General features: G+C 34.4%; 1 protein-coding gene and 1 long non-coding RNA gene across 4 annotated transcripts in view; one reads left to right on the plus strand and one right to left on the minus strand.

Moving 5' to 3' along the window:
- LOC138328391 (uncharacterized) overlaps positions 1-21,171 on the minus strand; it is a 70,458-nt gene that overhangs the window by 6,805 nt on the left and 42,482 nt on the right. For 2 of the 3 annotated variants that reach the window (XR_011209205.1, XR_011209203.1), the window contains 2 exons: positions 11,092-11,233; positions 808-1,002 (listed from right to left, as the gene is read on the minus strand). This is a non-coding gene — a long non-coding RNA (uncharacterized lncRNA). Of the gene's footprint in view, positions 1-807; positions 1,003-9,743; positions 10,065-11,091; positions 11,234-21,171 lie in introns of those variants that run through there. The other variant, XR_011209204.1, reaches the window with a different exon arrangement.
- Positions 2,189-4,892, plus strand: LOC138328390 (uncharacterized). Its single transcript, XM_069275177.1, has one exon. The coding sequence runs from the start codon at positions 3,425-3,427 to the stop codon at positions 4,598-4,600; it is 1,176 nt and encodes a 391-aa protein (XP_069131278.1). The 5' UTR covers positions 2,189-3,424; the 3' UTR covers positions 4,601-4,892.

Raw genomic sequence — 21,171 nt, forward strand, 5'->3', positions numbered from 1 at the left:
ATCATAAATCTGTTAATTGAATTATTATCAAATTATCTCCCTTGCATTACTTAAACATGGTCTATACATTAATTGAGTTACACATCGTTTTGTATGGGAAGTGTAAATAAGAAATTAATTTTAAATTGTTGAAACACATTTGGAATCAGACAAAGTAATGCCGATATCTAATTATATGCTAAATTATTATGTATTGTAAATTTAAAAATAATGTTAGATTGTTGAAACATATTTGAAATACGACTAAGTGATGGTGATATATAATAATATGCTAAATTCTTATGTACTTTAAATTCAAAAATAATTTTAAATTGTTGAAACGTATTTCAAATCTGACAAAGTTACGACGATATCTAATAATACGTTTAAATAATTATGCGTTTTAATATTCAAAAATAATTCTTAACTTATCAAAAATATTTGAATTCAGACAAAATAATGGAAATATCTAATGATATGCTTAATTATGCATATTAATCTTCATGTGACTTTTGATAAATTAATATTTTTTTAATTATACTTGGGTAATTGGTAGTCCATTACTATTACATATCATGTCTATACTAAACCAGTTATCGACCCGAAATATTTTTATATTTCTGATCCTTATTTAGTAAATTAGAAGTTTGCTGTAATTTTATTTTTTTTTTTCAAATTATTTTAACATAATACCGTACTTAAATAAGCAGTTTGCACCTCTACCTAAAAAGGTTGACATTTTGAGCCCTAACTTACACACGACAGAAAATGTTTATATCCATATTACAAGCTAAGCCATGTCACAGAAATATATCTATCTAAACTTACACAATAATAGGATTCACAAATACTTTCATATGCAGACAATTCTGTACAGTCACCATTTGTGTGCCGCAGTGTTTATGTATTTCCAGACAACGTCAACATAGGAGAAATTCATCCAGAGTTGGATCGAAGACTTTGACTCCAGAATTAGACCAGGTGTAGAGTGTTGTCCACACTCTTATAACTCTTGAATCCCACCTGTAAAATACAAATAACACTGTTGTACAAAAACTAAAGCATGAAGAATAGTTAAAAGGTGCTACACCGCTGACGAATGACATTTTTTCTATATCAAAAACAGGAGCAGATGAGTTATTATTTTTCTTAAGTTACAATTGAAGGTACTTACTTTACCCAGTTACCACCATTGGGAAACGTGAGCTTCTTATTTTACCTCAAGCCAAATGTATCAAAGATAACAAATTGTATTCCGAAAAAAGTCAATTGGACTATGTTCTATATGGAATAACGTAATGATTGCGCATGCACGAACAAAAAGAAAATACATTATTTTACATGTACTTTAGTAATATTTACATACATTTTTACGCCATTAGATATCGATTAGTATTCAAATGATGAGTATCGGGTATGATCTGTCTGCGGTGGAGCATCTTTAAGCTGTTATTTGCATAAGATTAATATCCCTCATCCTAGGTTAATGATCTGAGTGAGGAGGAGTCTTTGAAATCCGCTAGCGTGTTTTAAAATTCTAGCATCACTCAAGGACATACCATGTTTAGTAAGTGGAACCAAACATAGTTATGAGTACCCAAAGTGTGTTCAAGTTACAGCACCACTTTAAGTACATGCCAGGTTTAGTACTTGGGGGAACGCATACTCGCGAGTTCCTGGAGCAAAAAACAACAATAACAGCCTTTGTTTGGTAAACACCCCACACTTTCCATATTAAGAAGTGTATAATGACACTTGATACATCAATTTAATTGACATGAACAATCCAGTCTTACAGGGCCCGAGGAATCCTAGACATCTGGACAAACTGATACCATGCTTATAATTTTTTTCTTGAAAGTTATTATATCAACATAACTGTTTCCCTTGCATTACTGGTAATCAGATTGGCAGCCCAATCAGTTCTATCATTAACAGAATATGCTGAACGTTACCAAAGGTAATTTGTTTTACAAGATTTGTGTGTGGCAAATATTGAAACTTTTAAAGAATTAATTATTTTTTGACATGTTTAAGTTTATTGTTCTTTTTGTTATATTTATTTTATTTGATGATATGTTACAGCTAAAGAAATCGATGATAGACAATAAAATAACAATAATGCTGAAATATTGTTGCTATTATGTTTTGTTATTTTTGATGATATAAGTATAATGTAACATAATACATGTGTATACAAATATATATTTACATTCTGTGTTGCATTTGGCTATATGCCCTTAGTAAACTAAATTGTAGTATACAAGACTGTATATTACAATTTGCAGTGATGAGGTCAGTGTAGGAATACATCTGACCAGCTGGTCAATGTAAACAAATATGGCCGCCAGTGATCACAAATAAACAGAGGTGTAGACTAGCAAATGACATTTAAAAAAAAATTAATTTTAAAGTTCCATGGATATTAATACCAGATTTTTTTTTTATTATTATTATTATTATCTCAAAATTAAAATATAATATTATTTCCACCAAATGGAAATTTGGCACCATTCCAGATACGAAAATACCATTTTAATTTCAAAGAATATCGTCTGCTACTGAATATTAGACGCTGTAAAAATATTGTCACGAAAATGGAGAGCTCCGAATCAGAGGACTCCATGTCAATACCATCTCCAGACAGGGGCCAATTCCATTTGGAAATGCCGGAGGATTTGTCACTTCCAAGTTCTGGAAGTGGAAAAGCGACTAATATTCCTTCACAAATTTTAGAGAATGGTTTAAACAGTTCAGACGAAGACCTACTGCTATCAATGTCCTTTGAAGATATTGAATATCTGGCAGCATCAAATGTACTATCTGAAGTGGAATCCAACAAGATGGAATTAGATTTGAATGGCTCAGCTTTGGAAGAGTTGCCGCCACCAGAAACACCCTGTTTACCGATACCAGCGACTGGATCCAGATTTTACAAGGCATCAGAGGAGGAAATGAAAAATCTGTTCGATGAACGGCAGTCAAAAAATACAAAGAAGAACACTGCCTGGGGCATCAAAGTCTTTCAAGGTACAGTATGTTATTATTAATGTACTAATGTTGGCTCTAGTTTGTTGTTAATAATACACCGTGTAACCGAGAGTAACTCAGCCGAAACAGACAGAAAGTTCACTTAATTTTACGAACAATCATATCGTTCCAGCTTTACACAGTATAAATTAGTCCTAGAAGTAAAAGTAAATTCGGGATCCCCAATATCTGAAAAATAAATAAAAATTGAAAGAGGGAGAGAAACAAAACGAAAAAGGAATAAACAAATAGAAAATGCGATAAAGAAAATATAAGAAAGCGTAAAAATTAGGAAAATAGACACTGGGAGTGTGTGAAAGGAGAAAGCTGTTAAACGTATTTAGTGAAAGAAGGGAAATAACTCGATCCATTGTTTTGATTTTTAGACTGGAATATTGAGGTCAGCGGACGACCAATGGACTTAGTCAACGTTACTGTAGATGATCTGGCAGATTCCCTCAGACAATTTTATGCTGAAGCTCGGCCAAAGAAAACAGAAATGTCTGCAGATGAGAATCAAATGTACCACAAAAACACTCTGATAAACATTCGAGGGGCAATCAATAGACATTTGACAGACATTCACCGTGACATAGATATAATCAGGGATAAACAGTTCAAAAAAGCTAACGGAGTGCTAGATGGTCTCCTGAAACTACGTGCCAGATCTGGCACTTTAAAACCAACTAATCACAAAGAAATCATTGATAAAATGCACATGGAAAGAATATCCACTTACCTCTCAAATTGTTCCACAAATCCAATAATACTCCGCCAGAATGTCTGGTTTAATTTGAGTATCCACTTCGTCACGCGCGGAATGGAGTTTCACCATCAGCTTTCAACCAATTCGTTTACATTTCACAAAAATGAACCACTTGACAGTGAATACGTCACAATCAACCATTCTACTCAACAGAAGAATTACCAAGGGGGGATACATTCTGATGAAGCACCGCAGGATAAGAGAATGTACAGTACAGGCACTGCCAGTTGTCCAGTAAAAATGTTGAAACTGTTAATTTCAAAATCAGACACGGTTGACGGTCCTTGTGCACTTTTCACACAATACAAAAGAAACGCAGTTGAATCGCCTAGTACTCACGAATTCTGGTACACTAGAAAGCCACTTTCGAAAAGAACATTTTCCAACTTCCTTGCCGATATTTGTAAATCCGCTGGTGTTGATAAAAAATACACACCTCACTGCCTCCGGGCAACTGCCATCCAATTTCTGAACGACCAGGGTCACGAAACACGACACATTATGTTCATGTCTTCCCACAAAAATGAATCTTCACTTAGATCATACACAAGAAATCTGTCAACATGTCAAAAAAAAGCCATGAGCTCAGCGTTGTCAACACTGTCCCTTCCTAGCGAGGAAACCACCGCTGATCACGTAGGCCCTGTTGCTGAAGCTCCTGTCGGTCAAATCGTCACTCATGATCAAGCACGTGTACCCGCGATCAATGGGAATATTTCTCATGGCTCTCAAATCACCTTTGCACAGAATACATCGATGACTTCAGCTCCAGGTTTCTTTGCTAATGCAACATTTCACGGTTGTACAATAAATTTCACAAAATAAACGATGATGGAATGTGATGTTTTCTTACCATACGCAGTTTGTCAAATGGGTCCGGCACAACGAAGCGTGGTTACAGGAGCCGCATCACATACCTGTGTGTATATCTATGCGCGATAAATGTTTCTTTTCGTATGAAAAGTGTAGAGTAAAAAAATGTTTTTTGTTACATATTGACATAATAATGTCGATAATAAATCTTAAAATGTTCTAAAACTACTTTGTGTGTCTGTTGTTAATGAAGACTTGAGGGACTATATTTTTACTTCTGGAAGTTTCGGCTGTTCCGTTAACTGTACTTGATGACGTCTGCGACACAAGAAGCGGCAAATTTAAACCGCATATATGTTGTTTTTAAAATTTCAACACCAAAAAATGTAAATATAAGCATTGAACTGTTACCAAATTGTAGTATACATTCGATATGAATACAATTTGGGTGACAGATAAATAATCATGTCGCCCTAACGGGCGACAGTCAATTTATCTGTCACCCAAATTGTATTCATATCGAATGTATACTACAATTTGGTAACAGTTCAATGCTTAAATGGATTTCAATCTTAGTAAAACGCCAGAAAATGTATGTATGACATAAATGTCCCAAATACACCGAGTATAATTCCGTAACATGTGCTGTAACTGGGCAAAACTTTTGACACATTATTTTTCTTTAGAAACCTTTTGAAAACCATAAGGTTTAATGAACTAAACTGTCGAAATTATTCAAATGGACAAACAGACATATAAGACACCTTTAATTGTAATTAAAAACATAAAAATTATGCACTGTAAAATTTTAGTAAAAACTTTTCATGTTAATCACAACCAAGCATTTGCAAGATTTCGAAAATTACAATTCTTATAAGGCATCGCTATTAATTTCTTTACACAGACCAATAATAACGCAATTTGAGTTTAGACAGTGCTGCTAAATTCAATATAATTACATCTACAGTGCAGCGAAAAGGATACATAGGCCAGACCATCAGGCCAGGTTGTGGTCTACAATTTCATTTCACATAAGTATAATAAGCTACCAGCTATATAACGGGTTTGGAAATATCTATTTAATCATTAATTAAGCTACACAGCTATCTGGGTGATTGTATCACTAAACACCCTACCACTTCCCCTTGACGACATCACTGTTATTGTAACCCCCTTTTTATAAATGAATTATGCATTGTAGAATTCTTGTTTGTATGCCTTAATTTTGTTTAGATGGAGACATACCTGCAGAAATCACTTACAACTACTAATAGCACTATAAAATGTTTATGAAATTAACAATACTGCCAAAAATCATTTTCAGCTCTTATTTATTCAAAAAAATCGCAATTCTGCCAAAAACCATTTTTAGCTCTTACTTGTACTTGTAACATTACAACCTGTGCATTGAATGTATTGCAATTCTCAAAATGTTGGCAATTGTTGGTGGTGAATAACATATCAAAATCTCTTCGTGATTCGTGAGCATAAAAATACGCCACATATAATGAGTGCGGTATTTTTCACACTAACGAATCAAAAAGCCTTTCATGTTATTCCGCAGATGACGTTAGCAAGATTTTTAAAAATTATGATTCTTACAGTGCTAAGGTTTGAATTTGTGCATGGATAAATGAGAGCACAATATGAAATTAGGCAGAACTGCTAAAAATATAAAATATGAAATTTGACAGTACTGCTAAATCAAATATAATTACATCTGCAATGCAGTGAAAAGAAATGCATAGGTCAGACCATCAAGCCAGGTTGTGGTGTATAAGTTCATTTCACATTTGCAAATAATAAGTAATGTTTAGAAGGCATCATACATTTTTGTACCTTTGAATGGTTGTAACAGCTTAATCCATTAAAAGGTATAGTTTGTAAAGGATTACCGAAAAAAATGTTTCGCCTAGTTATCACTCATATTTCTCACGTACTTCACAGGGATATCCCGTGGTTTCTAGGGAAAAGATATCTCTATCTTACACAGGGGGGTGTAAGACAGCTCACACGCGCTAGACAATAACGTAACGTCAGCAATACATGCGGCGTAACTGCGGCGCGCATTGTAGATGACGTCATCAATTTTGACGCATAACGACGTTCCTGCGATCATGGCGCGATGAAAAAGCTGGAAACCAAGTGGAATTTCATCATTTTTTTTTTATACTAAGTATGGGAGAAAAAGAATCAAACATGGGTCTGTGAAGTGGACAGGGATATCTCAACCCTCGTGAAATATTTTGGCCGTCAACCTTCGGCAAGCCTCGGGTTGACCGGTCAAAATCTTTCACTAGGGTTGAGATATCCCTGTCCACTTCACAGACCCATATATCACACATATATCTTTCAATTTACATTTACATCTCTATAAGCTACAGGCTAAATCGTTAAGACTATGATAAACAACTACACAGATGTTAAGTATATCACATGTTGATCCGAAACAATCTGTCCAAGATATACCAAAACAACCTGTGAAAATGCAATATATATGATATTACAAGAGTGTTGTATTCATATGATTTTATTTTTCAAACGAATCTAAGAAGTTTTTTTACTTTTATTCAACAAAATAAAAAAAATCTAGACGATGGTAAACTGCTAGTTAGAATATAGGCGTTTCATATTGAGTTAAAACAATTCACAGGATGTTTTGATGTATCAGGGACAGATTGCGCAATATATATAGAGAAGAAATTACCTAGAGGAAATGCTTTACAGAAACATCGGGAAAATAGACAATGAACAAGCTGAGTATTTAAGAAGGAATTTCATCAGATTTTTGGATGATTGTTTTATAATCTGGCAATCAGATAAAGATGTAAATACATTATTTCAAGAACTTGATAAGCTACATCCTGATATACAGTACACAATGGATTCTAGTACAGTAAAACTATCGTTTTTGGATATATCTGTACATATTAAAAATGGTGAATTCACCACTGACAGATTAAGCCGTCAGATTCGCATAATTATCTTGATTTTTATTCAAATCATGCAAGGCATGTAACGCTAAATATCCCCTTTAATTTAGCGTCCTGTCTAATCACAATCGTAAGTGATAAAACTGTTTTAGCTAAACGCTTAGATAACTTAGTTTTTATCTGCGCAAACAGCATTAGCCACAAGAAGTTATAGATTGCGGAGTTGAAAGAGCAAAAAAAGAAGGATCTATTCTTTTAAGGAAACTGAATAAAGTGGAATCCAAAAGCAATATAATACCTGTTATCAGTACTTTTAATCCAAACAACTACAATATTTTTCCAATTGTAAAATGTTGTGAAGATTACATGAAAAATAGCGACAGAATGAAATTGATTTTATCTAACAAGAAAATAATAAATTGCAAGCGTCAACCTAAAAACCTTAAACGTATTATGCGCATCAAAATTTCTTTCAAAAATTCAAGGTACTTCCGTCACTAAATGTATGCAAAAGCGTTGCAAAACATGTGATAATATTATAGAGTGTAAAATTTATACATTCAAAAATGGATTTCATTTCAAAATTAAAACTAATATGAATTGTACATCCAAAAATGTCATATACGCACTTATTTGTAAAAAAAAATGCTCAGATTTTAATATTGGTCAGACAGGAATGGAATTGAGCAAGAGAGTTATATTACACCGAAAACAAACCAAAACAGACCATCTCAGATATTTAACAGTAAACGAACATTGTCATATGTACCAATATATCAAATGCCTAATTCAGATATGTTAAAAAGAGAAAATAAAGAAATGTATTTCATTCAACTTATGAAACCTGTGCTAAATTCAGAACGGGACAAATGAACTTCACACTAGTTTTTATTTTATCCTCATGTTTTTGTTAGTTTCTTCCAGAACCATTCACAATATCTTTATGTACCATGTTATGACGTAATATTACTATGACGTCATTGTATTATGACGTCATGTTTTACTAATAAAAGAATTCAAACCCATGAAGACCGGCATGAGCCGAGAAAGGGCTAGGGCGGAAAAAACTGTTTTATAGTTGTGTTTTCCTTTTATGTATATATATTTAAGGAATGATATTTATTTTTTGTCGTTTACTGGTGTGTAAACTGCATTTTTTGGACAGATATTTTAAATGACACGCGTTAGCGCGTCATATTGAAATATCTGTCCAAAAAGTGCAGTTTACACACCAGTAAACAACAAAAAATAAAAATCTTCTTTTCATCTGGACCTACCACCAGACTTTGACATTTTGACAGGTGGTTAACACTGGGGAGCGTAATGTCATTACAATCTTAATTAATGTGTCTACTGTTTGGTGATTTATAGAAGCATAATAACTACACTTCGGAAGCAACAACGAAGTTTTCAATCGTGTATTGGTGGAATGATTGTGGAATACTATATCGACTTTAAGCATTTCCTTTTATTTCGTCACTATTGTATCTTTTTACAATGTTGTATACGATTTGAATAAGTTCACCATTTGGATTTCAACCTGTACTGTAGGCCTATTGAAGCATACGTAATTATACTATATTTTTTTAGTTTCATTGGTAGATCTAGTGATAAATAAGTCGCAGTATTTAATTCTAAAAATATTATGCTCAAATAGACAGTCTAGATGTTGTTATTAATTACCTTGGAACAGTTTTACACCCCACGCTGTGTTCTTTTTCGTTGATTTGCTTTGGTTGCTTTCTTCGTAGTCCTTTATTTGTTTTTCGGATACAGTTTTGAATCTTGATGTTTTACTAGGTTTGTCACTCACAGAACTACCGGTTAGTGTGGTTAATTCCGACTCTTGGTTTGGCATACTAGTGTCTCTAAATGTAGACGAACTTAAGCTTGTTAAGGGCATCTCTGGGGGAGGGAGGTCGGGATCGGCTGAACTTTTAAGTGCTTCGGAAATGGATTGAAGTTCAACCTCGGATAGCACGGAACCCGCTAGCAACACTCCCACATCAATCGATTCAAATAACGTGTCCATATCTTCACCATCTGAACAAACAAATCCGTCGTCGTTTTGTTCATTTAAAGAAACCTGAAAGTTTCCGTATGAATACATAGTCTTTTCGAAGTTGAATGCCTCGGAGCTCGAGTCGGATGACATCGTTGACTGATGCTTTTAGCAGACGACAATATTGATAACCATGAACAAATCGGTATTATTATTTATTTTTTTAACAAATATCGAAATGGAAAATACGGACAAACTATGATAATACATTTCGTGTCTAACATAAAAAAAAGAAATTAACAATACCGTATCAATAAATAATATGCCATTTTTAATTAAGCTGTGAAAGTGCAAAGTATCTGTAGATTATCAAAAATTAACAAATGAATTATGGGTCTGTAGATGTGTATCGATAGAATTGGCAACATGCCAAATTTTGTTGCTGTCGCTGTCAACAATGTATTCTTGCTCTGAAAGGCTCTGCGGTTACGCAAGTGTAAACACATATCGCAGTTGGTAAGGTTATATAACAGAGAGAAAACTGAAATGTAAATATATGTACATATATATAATACGTTTTGGCTGCCTGAAACCTTTTATAAACAATTCTTTAATTAATTATGTGTTATTTATGACAATCTACAATTAACTCCAAAAGATATTTATAATTTAATATTTAATTTTTCAACATAACTATGTAACAGGACAGGACACTTTCACTTAACCATTGCTTCCCTAAACAGCGCTAGCCTAAACAACCCACTTCAACTTCACGACAGCGCAGTTATTATAAATAATATTTCGTAGGTTACTAACTTGTAGGGTCCGCGGTGGCCGAGCGGTTAAGATGTACCGACATGATTATCTTGTTACTCTCATAGAATATTTTTTGTGAAGGCAGATGTTTTAATCCTCAACTCCAAAAAATACGAAACCTTAATTCTTTTTGGACTTATTGAAATACCAAAGTTTGTCAGTTTTTATTTTGTCAACTTTATGTCGGCTGTCGCTAGGTTCTGTATCCTGAAGCGACGTAATTTAAGCATGTGCGGTGACTAGATATTAACTACAAATACTTACAGATACTTACAGATATTAAGTATTTCTGTAAATTTACACTAAAGAGCTATACAAAATACAGATTTTCTTATTATCTGTCAAATCTGAACACTCAATTATTTACAAAATATTTTGAAAATCATAATCCTTTTGTGAGTGTATTGGGTCTGAATTAAATGTAATTCTATGATAACTATTGTTTCATTTTTATGTAAGAGAGGGGAGATTATATATTCATTTGTTTCTATTAAACTTATTACAAATATATATATATATATCTTTCAAGCTATATTTTGATTAATCTTTGCTTCTGTATTGGTTACTTTGTTTCAATTTCAATGGTGTGATAGTGTGTGCATGTGTATATACTTACGAAGAATTTACATACAATATGTGTGTATTTTGTTTCGAATGTTTTAAATGTATATAATGCTAGATATTCGTACAATTAAAAAAATGTATGTTTAAATTAATTCTTGAACAAAATTATTTTTTGAAAAAAGACGTACCGACATATTACCACAAGCCCTCCACCTCTGGGATGCCTGTTCGAATTCCAAGTGGGGCAGTTGCCAGGTTCTGACCGCTGGTCGATGGTTTTCTCCGGCTTTTCTCCACCAACAAACCTGGTACGTCGTCACATGACCCCGGCTGTTAATAGGACGTTATAATAATAACCCAAAACATCTTAAAGTTAATATGTGACACAGTTTTTACACTCAAGAATCAGGAAGAGCTTTTAATGTTACTCACCACCAACAGTTGCCAACATTTTGAGAATTACATTATATGTACTTGCATAACATTGCATATTTCTATTTTACAAGTACAAAAGAAAGCTGAATATGCTTTTTGGCAGTACTATCAAAAATCTATGTTCACATCTACAGTTCGGGCACAATGTTCTATACTTTGCTGTAGCTATATATAGGTTTCCATTTTTTAAGCGTATACATGCATTTAAATATCATTTTTGTCCAAAAAAATACATAACGACCATTCTTGATATCTACATTTCCACTCATACAGACATTTTAATAATGGTTTACACAAACATTTCTTTGCTTTAATAGCAGCAATAGGTACGAATTGCAGCTCTAAAGACGACACCATTTTCTGTCTAAAAGTCTTTTGAGCTACAATGTGTAGCTATTTATGCACTAGTTCTGCTGCAATTTTGGCAATACCAGAAATAACAGAATTATTATGGATATAAACAAAGACAATTGTCAAATTTTAAACTCAACGTATGCTGATGAAATGTCGTTGATACTAGATGGTTCGAAATGGTCTTTGAAAGTCACAGATGATGAACAAAATATCTGTTAAAAATAAACAACGATATTGGAACAACTCAGGTGATTTGGATAATAAGCAAACATATCGTAATGATGCACTTCATACGGACCTTAATTAAAAATGGGTAGTCAGTAGATTTATACTTCTCGGTATTGATTTTCATGTTGACGCACAGAGAATTCCCAAATTAAACTATGATGAAATAGTAAAATTTCAAAAATTAATGAAGGAATGGGCTAACAGAAATGTCTACCTCTTGGTCGAATCACACTAATTAGATGAATTTTAATTTCTCAGTCGAATCACCTTTTAATTTCTCTACTCAATCCTTATGATACCTTTATCAAACAAGCGAACTCGTTTTTCAAATTGTTGTGGCATAGTTTTAATCTTCCTTGTTCTATTTGTAGTTACACTATTATGTGGATTCACTGTAAAACATGTGTGTATGTGTGTAAGGACCTCGGACACTTCTTCATTACATCATCCGGTGTCGTGCATAAACAGCATCCCTTTACTAAACGGAAATGGAATCATTTTGCGTAAGCTTTATATAAGCTTAAACGTGTGTTCTGATCCCAAAGTGTTTTTATGAATAAATATTGTTTAAACTAAATGTATCTGGATATTTTTAATTTTGATTTTATAATGGAGTTACATGTTCACCGGCCGTACACGTGACCTAAACAGTGGGTCGCTGTCAGTTAGAGTGTGTTTGGTGTGTGTCTGACTGTAACTCAGACTAGACAGTATGACCTCAGATGACCTCCTATCCATCCATCAGGGAGCTCTAATGGGGTCTCAAACTCTGACCAATAAACAAGACTAGTCCGAAATGCTGCTCCAAATCTAACAGTCAATTTCATAGAATAAAAATAGTTCCTATAAATTGTATAAAAGGCAACAGAAACTCACTATTTTACAATGCATTTTCAGCTTCCTTTTAATAATAAAGACTTTTAAAAGTTTGCATTTATAATTCCATAACTAAAGAGGTTCATTTAACGAGTCAATTTTCAACCTCGGACTGGGACTAACTTAGTGTAAGTAAACAGGACTCCCATTCATGAATATACATATGTATTACTGCTCCATTATTACTCAATGATATAAATAAGTTTCTTCTTTACATCACCTGGTGTTATGCATAAGCAGTATCCTACGATGGCCGAGGTGAGCCACGTACTCACAACCATAAGTTGGATATAGTTACTTATATGTGTGTGCCGAAAAGTAACTTTGTAAAAAAATCAGCTGTCTACAACTACACTACTTATATGTGTTTGTCGACAAGTAAATTCTTATTTATGTCAAGTTTGTATGTACAACTATATCCAACTAATGGTTGTGAGTACGTGGCTCACCTCGGCCATCGTAGTATCCCCTTACCAAATGGAAACGGAGTTGATGCATGACACCTGCACCCAGTCAGCCGCAACCATATATATATTACGGGTCGTACAGACAGGCTGCTAAAGTGTGTACTTGGTCGCTTCTGAACACTTCATCGGATCAGATGAAAGCAGGTAAGATTTCATTTAAACATCAAATGACTATAGAAACAAATTATAAGCTACTAGATAGGTAGCCCCTAAACATCTTGGAACAAAGTGAAACCTACATTTTATTAAGATTAATATGTAAAAGATAATAAATTCATGACTGTGCTGTACTCAAAAGGGATTTGCATACCTTATCACACCAGTGACCACCTTTATGTGGTACTATCTGAATAAGTGGACTTTCAAATGATGGGACCAGAGGTAAATACTATGTTGTATTTTACTTAGCTAGCTAGCTTTTGGTTAAAATTAAACTTAGTATGCGTTTACAGCACACATTTGGAACCGATTCAAATTACATCTTATTTTGTGTGAGGTGAAAAATTGTTAGGCTATCTAGTTTTTCTGATATATCTGAACGAAATTCAGACTTCAACAAAACGTAAACATTCATAATAACTTAAATTTCCCGACCTTAAATTGTAAAGCCTGGACGCAAAACATATATAGATGCATGTCTGTCATACTAAACTAATTTGAAATGGTGAAATAAATTAAAGGTTTATATATCTAATACTCTTTATTGGTCGGTCTAGTCTGATAAAGAGATACAATAATTGAAAATATCTTACCTTAGGTATTACCATGATTATCTACAGGGACCAGATTTGACCACACCAAACCTTCAAGGGGGACTCAAATTTTAGTCTAATAGCGCTTAAAAATTGCACATATATCTGAAGCAAACCAGTTCTTATGAAGGTAGATTACATTTTTGTAGTTAGTTTTACTGTGATTGTGATATGCTGGAAAACCTCACTGAGGGGAAATGTGTGTGAGATATTTAAACTCCATCGCTGTCCGCCATTTCACATTGATGTCGGACGTCTTGAATGCCGAACTCTGACCCTTGCCAGTGTGGTAAAGCATCATTTGTCTAGAATTACTCATATCGGTACAGTTCTATGCATATGTATTAAGTTCATGGTTATGTATGGAAAAAATGTATGGTGATTATTTATTGTCTTTGCTTAACTTACGACTCAGATATGGGAGATTGAAAGCGTTACACAGTTAAACAAGTTACATAAATATTAACATATGTATCAAAACCATTCTTACTATTAATTATTTTCATTGAGTAAGCAATACTTAACATCAACGAAATATGTGACGGCGAGTTGTCCTCAGACTGTGATGATCATAACATGTAGGTCAAAGTTTATCACGCAAAGATGGTATAGTGCACAGCTTAATGATTATTTGCATATGACATAAAATTAACAACTTATCATGCCAAAATGTTCTAGCAGAAAGATATGTCAGTAGTTAGCCTCACTTTCGACTTTGCACAAAGAGTTTAAGGCAAAAAATACAGATGTAATCTATTCAACTCGCAAATATTGACAGTATATGAGATATGTTGAAACGTAAGTCATATTCAATAGTTTTCCATTATATTTCATTTACCATTTTTTCCTGTCAAATGGTCAATATATCAGATAATGTCAGATTTGGCCATCACCGTTATCAGTCTTACTGATAATAAACTGGACACTTTTGTACAGACTTGACCATTAAAACACTTAATCACAATATTAATGCTGACCAGTCACCTGTTATCCAACATGCCACTTAAACGATCATCCATGACGACCCAATTATACTCGTGTTCTTATTCATATTAACTTATGTAGAGCAGTCTATTATGGAACTTCAGTTAAATGTCCAATATGCCTAGTTATTGGTATAGCTTAAACTAGTTTTCATATATACATTGTACGCATTCACAATGCACATTACACTCAGAGGTACATGCGAATTCATCAAGCCAAGATTTGATAGTAACAAGAAACTGTAAGTACCAATTTTTTCACACCTTCAAATATATGTGACATTTTAAATGTGTCATAGTTATTGTACAGCTTTAGACAATTCTGAGAACTCCTCATAGTGTAGATAATGTACTGTCGCTTTTGTCGGTATACAGGTCTATGTTTTCAGACAGGTAAGTAAGTAAATGAATTAATCCGTGATTTGTATATTTTCACTAAAGGTGTACACAATTTTAAGCCGGGCGCAATCATATGTATTTATGTAACTACATCGGGGGATAACAATTATTTGCCTCCGGACCAACGAGGACTGTAAATCTTAATAAATATTTATCATCAAATTTAACTAGATGTTTGGCCATTATATAAGCTTTGTTTGAATTCATTGAATGATGAGATAAATTAACGTTTATATGTCTAACAACCTGGTTATACTTGGATAATCTGATCAGGTGATAAATAAAGTCTTCATTTTCCTGTCAAACAATATCTGTAATTACATACATTGTACCTTCTGTGCTTCTGTACATTTATAGCCCTGAACCACCCACTGTATTCGCAGCTATAATGCTGGTCTAACAAGAGATCTCAGCGAGTGATAACAAAAACAAACTTTGATTCATTTCGGGTTATTACAACTCATTGCTAGGACTAAACTGGAACTTTTCCTTTACTTAGATGATAATTATTAGATAAACAGTTAATGCAAATCTAATAGTGCGTGTCTATAACGACCAGACCAGAGGTCAGTCTGACCATAGCCGAGTCTTATTTTTCATTAGCTGACTCCTTTACAAGAAACAAGGAAGGCTATATACAAATCATATCACAACTTTTGGTGCATTGGCACATTAGTCATGTGTTAAAAAACTTAGCTAATATGTGGGCATTAACTGGTGCCCAGAGTAAATAGATGTATCCATATTGGACTAAACACAAGGAGTGTAGAGCAGAACACACCGATGTAACCTATCCAACCCCCACATAAAGACAGTATAGGATATCTGCTGAAATGTCATATTCAATAAATGTCTATGATATTTGCACTGAAGGTTTGTAACAGGTTAGTAAATAAATAAATCAATCAGTGATTTGTAAACATATTTGAAAATACACTACATTTGTGTAGAAGGAACTAAACAACATTAGTTATTAAGTGAATTATCAGTCAATCCACATTAAAAACTAATTTGATAATAAATTAAAGGCCTCTATCAACACACACACTACTTAACTTGAGTGACAGATACGACCCGAGCGATTGACAAAGTAACCATACTTCCTGTCAAAACTGCTATCGGTATTGAGCTTTTAAATATTCAACTGACCTAGCTATTTGTATTGCGTAACTCAATCACCCCAGAATTTTCATAATGGACTGGTGTAGCCTTTGATTTAGAAGAACTTGAATGGCTTTCTTATTTTCCCTGAAAGATAATTCATCAAACCAAGATTCAATAGGTAAGTATAACTGTTCTTCACGCTTTAAAACAGGTGTCATTTTAATGTACCATAATTATTATACAGCTTTTAACAATCCTACTGACTCTTGATAGTGTAGAAAATGTACTATTTCTTAATTTTGTCGAGATAAGGATCAACATTTTCAGATAGATTAGTAAATATTTTAATTATTTTGTGATTTGTAAACATATTTGACATTTCACTATAGACAAAACCTGTATACAGTGTATGTATCATTGACCTTAGATATGTCGCACCAGCTTAAACCGAAACACTACTTCACTTGTGTGACAGGAACAACTTGATTTGGCGATGAATTACCATTGTTTGCTGTCAAATGGTCAATATATCAGATATTGTCAGATTTGGCTATAACCATAATTAGTCTTACTGATAACAAAAAGAACACTTCTGTAAAGCCTTGACCACAGTTGTTATCCCACATGCCACTAAAACTAAGGATCATTGTGGTCATACAAGAGAGCAACTTTAAATATATTGCTAGGACTCATGAAATATACACTTAGGCCGTTTTCGATTATGCGGTTTGACCGGTTGGACCTAGTTGTTCGTGTATGTATTAAAGACGGACCTGGTGTTTTTATATTGTTTTCAGGCGAGCCTTGACAAAGCCGCCACAGGCCTGAGTCATAAACTGCAGGTCTGTCAGAATTTATACTTGAAATGATGACTTTTACAAACGGTCGAACCGGTTGTTCCGAATAAACGAAAACGGCCTAGGTCAGGCCAAGTTTTTTCTGTCCTTAGCTGACTCTCAGACGTATATGCAACAGCAGGCTGGGTCAAAACGACCCTGGGTAAGGTGTATTGGAAATGTCTGCTGTTACTCAGACTAGACAGTATGACCTCAGATGACCGCCTCTCCATCCATTAGAGGGCTCAATGGAGTCTCAAACTTTAACCAATAAACAAGACTAGAAAGCTATGCTGCTCCCAATCAAACAGTGCATGGGAATGTGATTATACTATTTAAATAAAAAGCTTATACAATCAACAGGTATGACCATATATGGATGGCTTTCCAGTGTTTTATGATTTCACGAACAAATGTTAATAGAGTTCATGAACCTCGCTGAATATCAGTGATTTGCAGTAATCCAAACTTTGTTATTGTCACTAGTAAACAATTAGTTCACAAAAGTGAGGATCAGAGCATTTCTTTTGTTTATCTCATTTTTACCCACAGACAGGACGATATCGAACAATTAACCCATCCAACCATGACAACCCAGTTAGACTCGTCTTCTTATTCATATTAACTTACGTGGAACAGTCTATTATGAAATTTTAGGGAGAATGAGTTGAATGTGTAATTGGCTTAGCTGTTGGAATAGCTTAAGTTAGCTTTAATATACACATTGTACGCATTTAAAATGCACATTACACTCAAAGGTACATACCAAGATTTGATAGGAACAAGAAACTGTAAGAACCAATTTCTTTACACGTTCAAATATGGGTGACATTTTAATGTGCCATAGGTATTGTGCAGCTTTAGACAATTCTTAAGGACTTCTCATAGTGTAGATAATGTACTGTCGCTTTTGTCGGTATACAAGTCTATGTCTTCAGACAGGTTACTATGTAAATAAATTAATCCTTGATTTGTATATTTTCACTAAAGGAATACACAATTCTAAGCCGGGCGCAATCATATGTATCTATGTAACTACATGGGGTAGATGACAATTATTTGCCTCCGGACCAATGAGGACTGTTAAATCTTAATAAATATTTATCATTAAATTTACCTAGATGTGTGGCATTATATAAGCTTTATTTGAATTCATTGAATGATGAGATAAATTGAAGGCTTACATGTCTTACACCCTGATTATTCTGGGATAATCTGATCATTACATTGTACCCATTCATAGACTATGCAGGGTGGCAATTTTTTTGAATATAATGTAACTAGCCGCTGATAAGGTAATTACAACAGTCAATAGGACTCACAAGACAATACCACTGGACACTTCTGTACATTTATAGACAATACCACTGGACACTTCTGTACATTTATAGACAATACCACTGGACACCTCTGTACATTTATAGACAATACCACTGGACACCTCTGTACATTTATAGACAATACCACTGGACACCTCTGTACATTTATAGACAATACCACTGGACACCTCTGTACATTTATAGACAATACCACTGGACACCTCTGTACATTTATAGACAATACCACTGGATACTTCTGTACATTTATAGACAATACCACTGGACACCTCTGTACATTTATAGACAATACCACTGGACACCTCTGTACATTTATAGACAATACCACTGGACACCTCTGTACATTTATAGACAATACCACTGGACACCTCTGTACATTTATAGACAATACCACTGGATACTTCTGTACATTTATAGGCAATACCACTGGACACCTCTGTACATTTATAGACAATACCACTGGACACCTCTGTACATTTATAGACAATACCACTGGACACCTCTGTACATTTATAGACAATTTCACCGGACACATCTGTACATTTATAGACAATACCACTGGACACCTCTGTACATTTATAGACAATACCACTGGACACCTCTGTACATTTATAGGCAATACCACTGGACACCTCTGTACATTTATAGACAATACCACTGGACACCTCTGTACATTTATAGACAATACCACTGGACACCTCTGTACATTTATAGACAATTTCACCGGACACATCTGTACATTTATAGACAATTTCACCGGACACATCTGTACATTTATAGACAATTTCACCGGACACATCTGTACATTTATAGACAATTTCACCGGACACATCTGTACATTTATAGACAATTTCACCGGACACATCTGTACATTTATAGACAATTTCACCGGACACATCTGTACATTTATAGACAATATCACCGGACACATCTGTACATTTATAGGCAATACCACTGGACACCTCTGTACATTTATAGACAATACCACTGGACACCTCTGTACATTTATAGACAATACCACTGGACACCTCTGTACATTTATAGACAATTTCACCGGACACATCTGTACATTTATAGACAATTTCACCGGACACATCTGTACATTTATAGACAATTTCACCGGACACATCTGTACATTTATAGACAATTTCACCGGACACATCTGTACATTTATAGACAATTTCACCGGACACATCTGTACATTTATAGACAATTTCACCGGACACATCTGTACATTTATAGACAATATCACCGGACACATCTGTACATTTATAGGCAATACCACTGGACACCTCTGTACATTTATAGACAATACCACTGGACACCTCTGTACATTTATAGACAATACCACTGGACACCTCTGTACATTTATAGACAATACCACTGGACACCTCTGTACATTTATAGACAATTTCACCGGACACATCTGTACATTTATAGACAATTTCACCGGACACATCCGTACATTTATAGACAATACCACTGGACACCTCTGTACATTTACAGACAATACCACTGGACACCTCTGTACATTTATAGACAATACCACTGGACACCTCTGTACATTTATAGACAATACCACTGGACACCTCTGTACATTTATAGGCAATACCACTGGACACCTCTGTACATTTATAGACAATACCACTGGACACCTCTGTACATTTATAGACAATACCACTGGACACCTCTGTACATTTATAGACAATTTCACCGGACACATCTGTACATTTATAGACAATATCACCGGACACATCTGTACATTTATAGGCTATGCCACTGGACACCTCTGTACATTTATAGACAATACCACTGGACACCTCTGTACATTTATAGACAATTTCACCGGACACATCTGTACATTTATAGACAATTTCACCGGACACATCTGTACATTTATAGACAATTTCACCGGACACATCTGTACATTTATAGACAATTTCACCGGACACATCTGTACATTTATAGACAATATCACCGGACACATCTGTACATTTATAGGCAATACCACTGGACACCTCTGTACATTTATAGACAATACCACTGGACACCTCTGTACATTTATAGACAATACCACTGGACACCTCTGTACATTTATAGACAATACCACTGGACACCTCTGTACATTTATAGACAATACCACTGGACACCTCTGTACATTTATAGACAATACCACTGGACACCTCTGTACATTTATAGACAATACCACTGGACACCTCTGTACATTTATAGACAATTTCATCGGACACATCTGTACATTTATAGACAATTTCACCGGACACATCTGTACATTTATAGACAATTTCACCGGACACATCTGTACATTTATAGACAATTTCACCGGACACATATGTACATTTATAGACAATTTCACCGGACACATCTGTACATTTATAGACAATTTCACCGGACACATCTGTACATTTATAGACAATATCACCGGACACATCTGTACATTTATAGGCAATACCACTGGACACCTCTGTACATTTATAGA

The sequence above is a fragment of the Argopecten irradians genome, chromosome 7, assembly GCF_041381155.1.
Source record: "Argopecten irradians isolate NY chromosome 7, Ai_NY, whole genome shotgun sequence".
NCBI lineage: Eukaryota > Metazoa > Mollusca > Bivalvia > Pectinida > Pectinidae > Argopecten > Argopecten irradians.

Bases quoted from the DNA above. Each gene is read 5' to 3' on its own strand.
- LOC138328390 (XM_069275177.1), top strand. From the start codon at position 3,425: ATGGACTTAGTCAACGTTACTGTAGATGATCTGGCAGATTCCCTCAGA.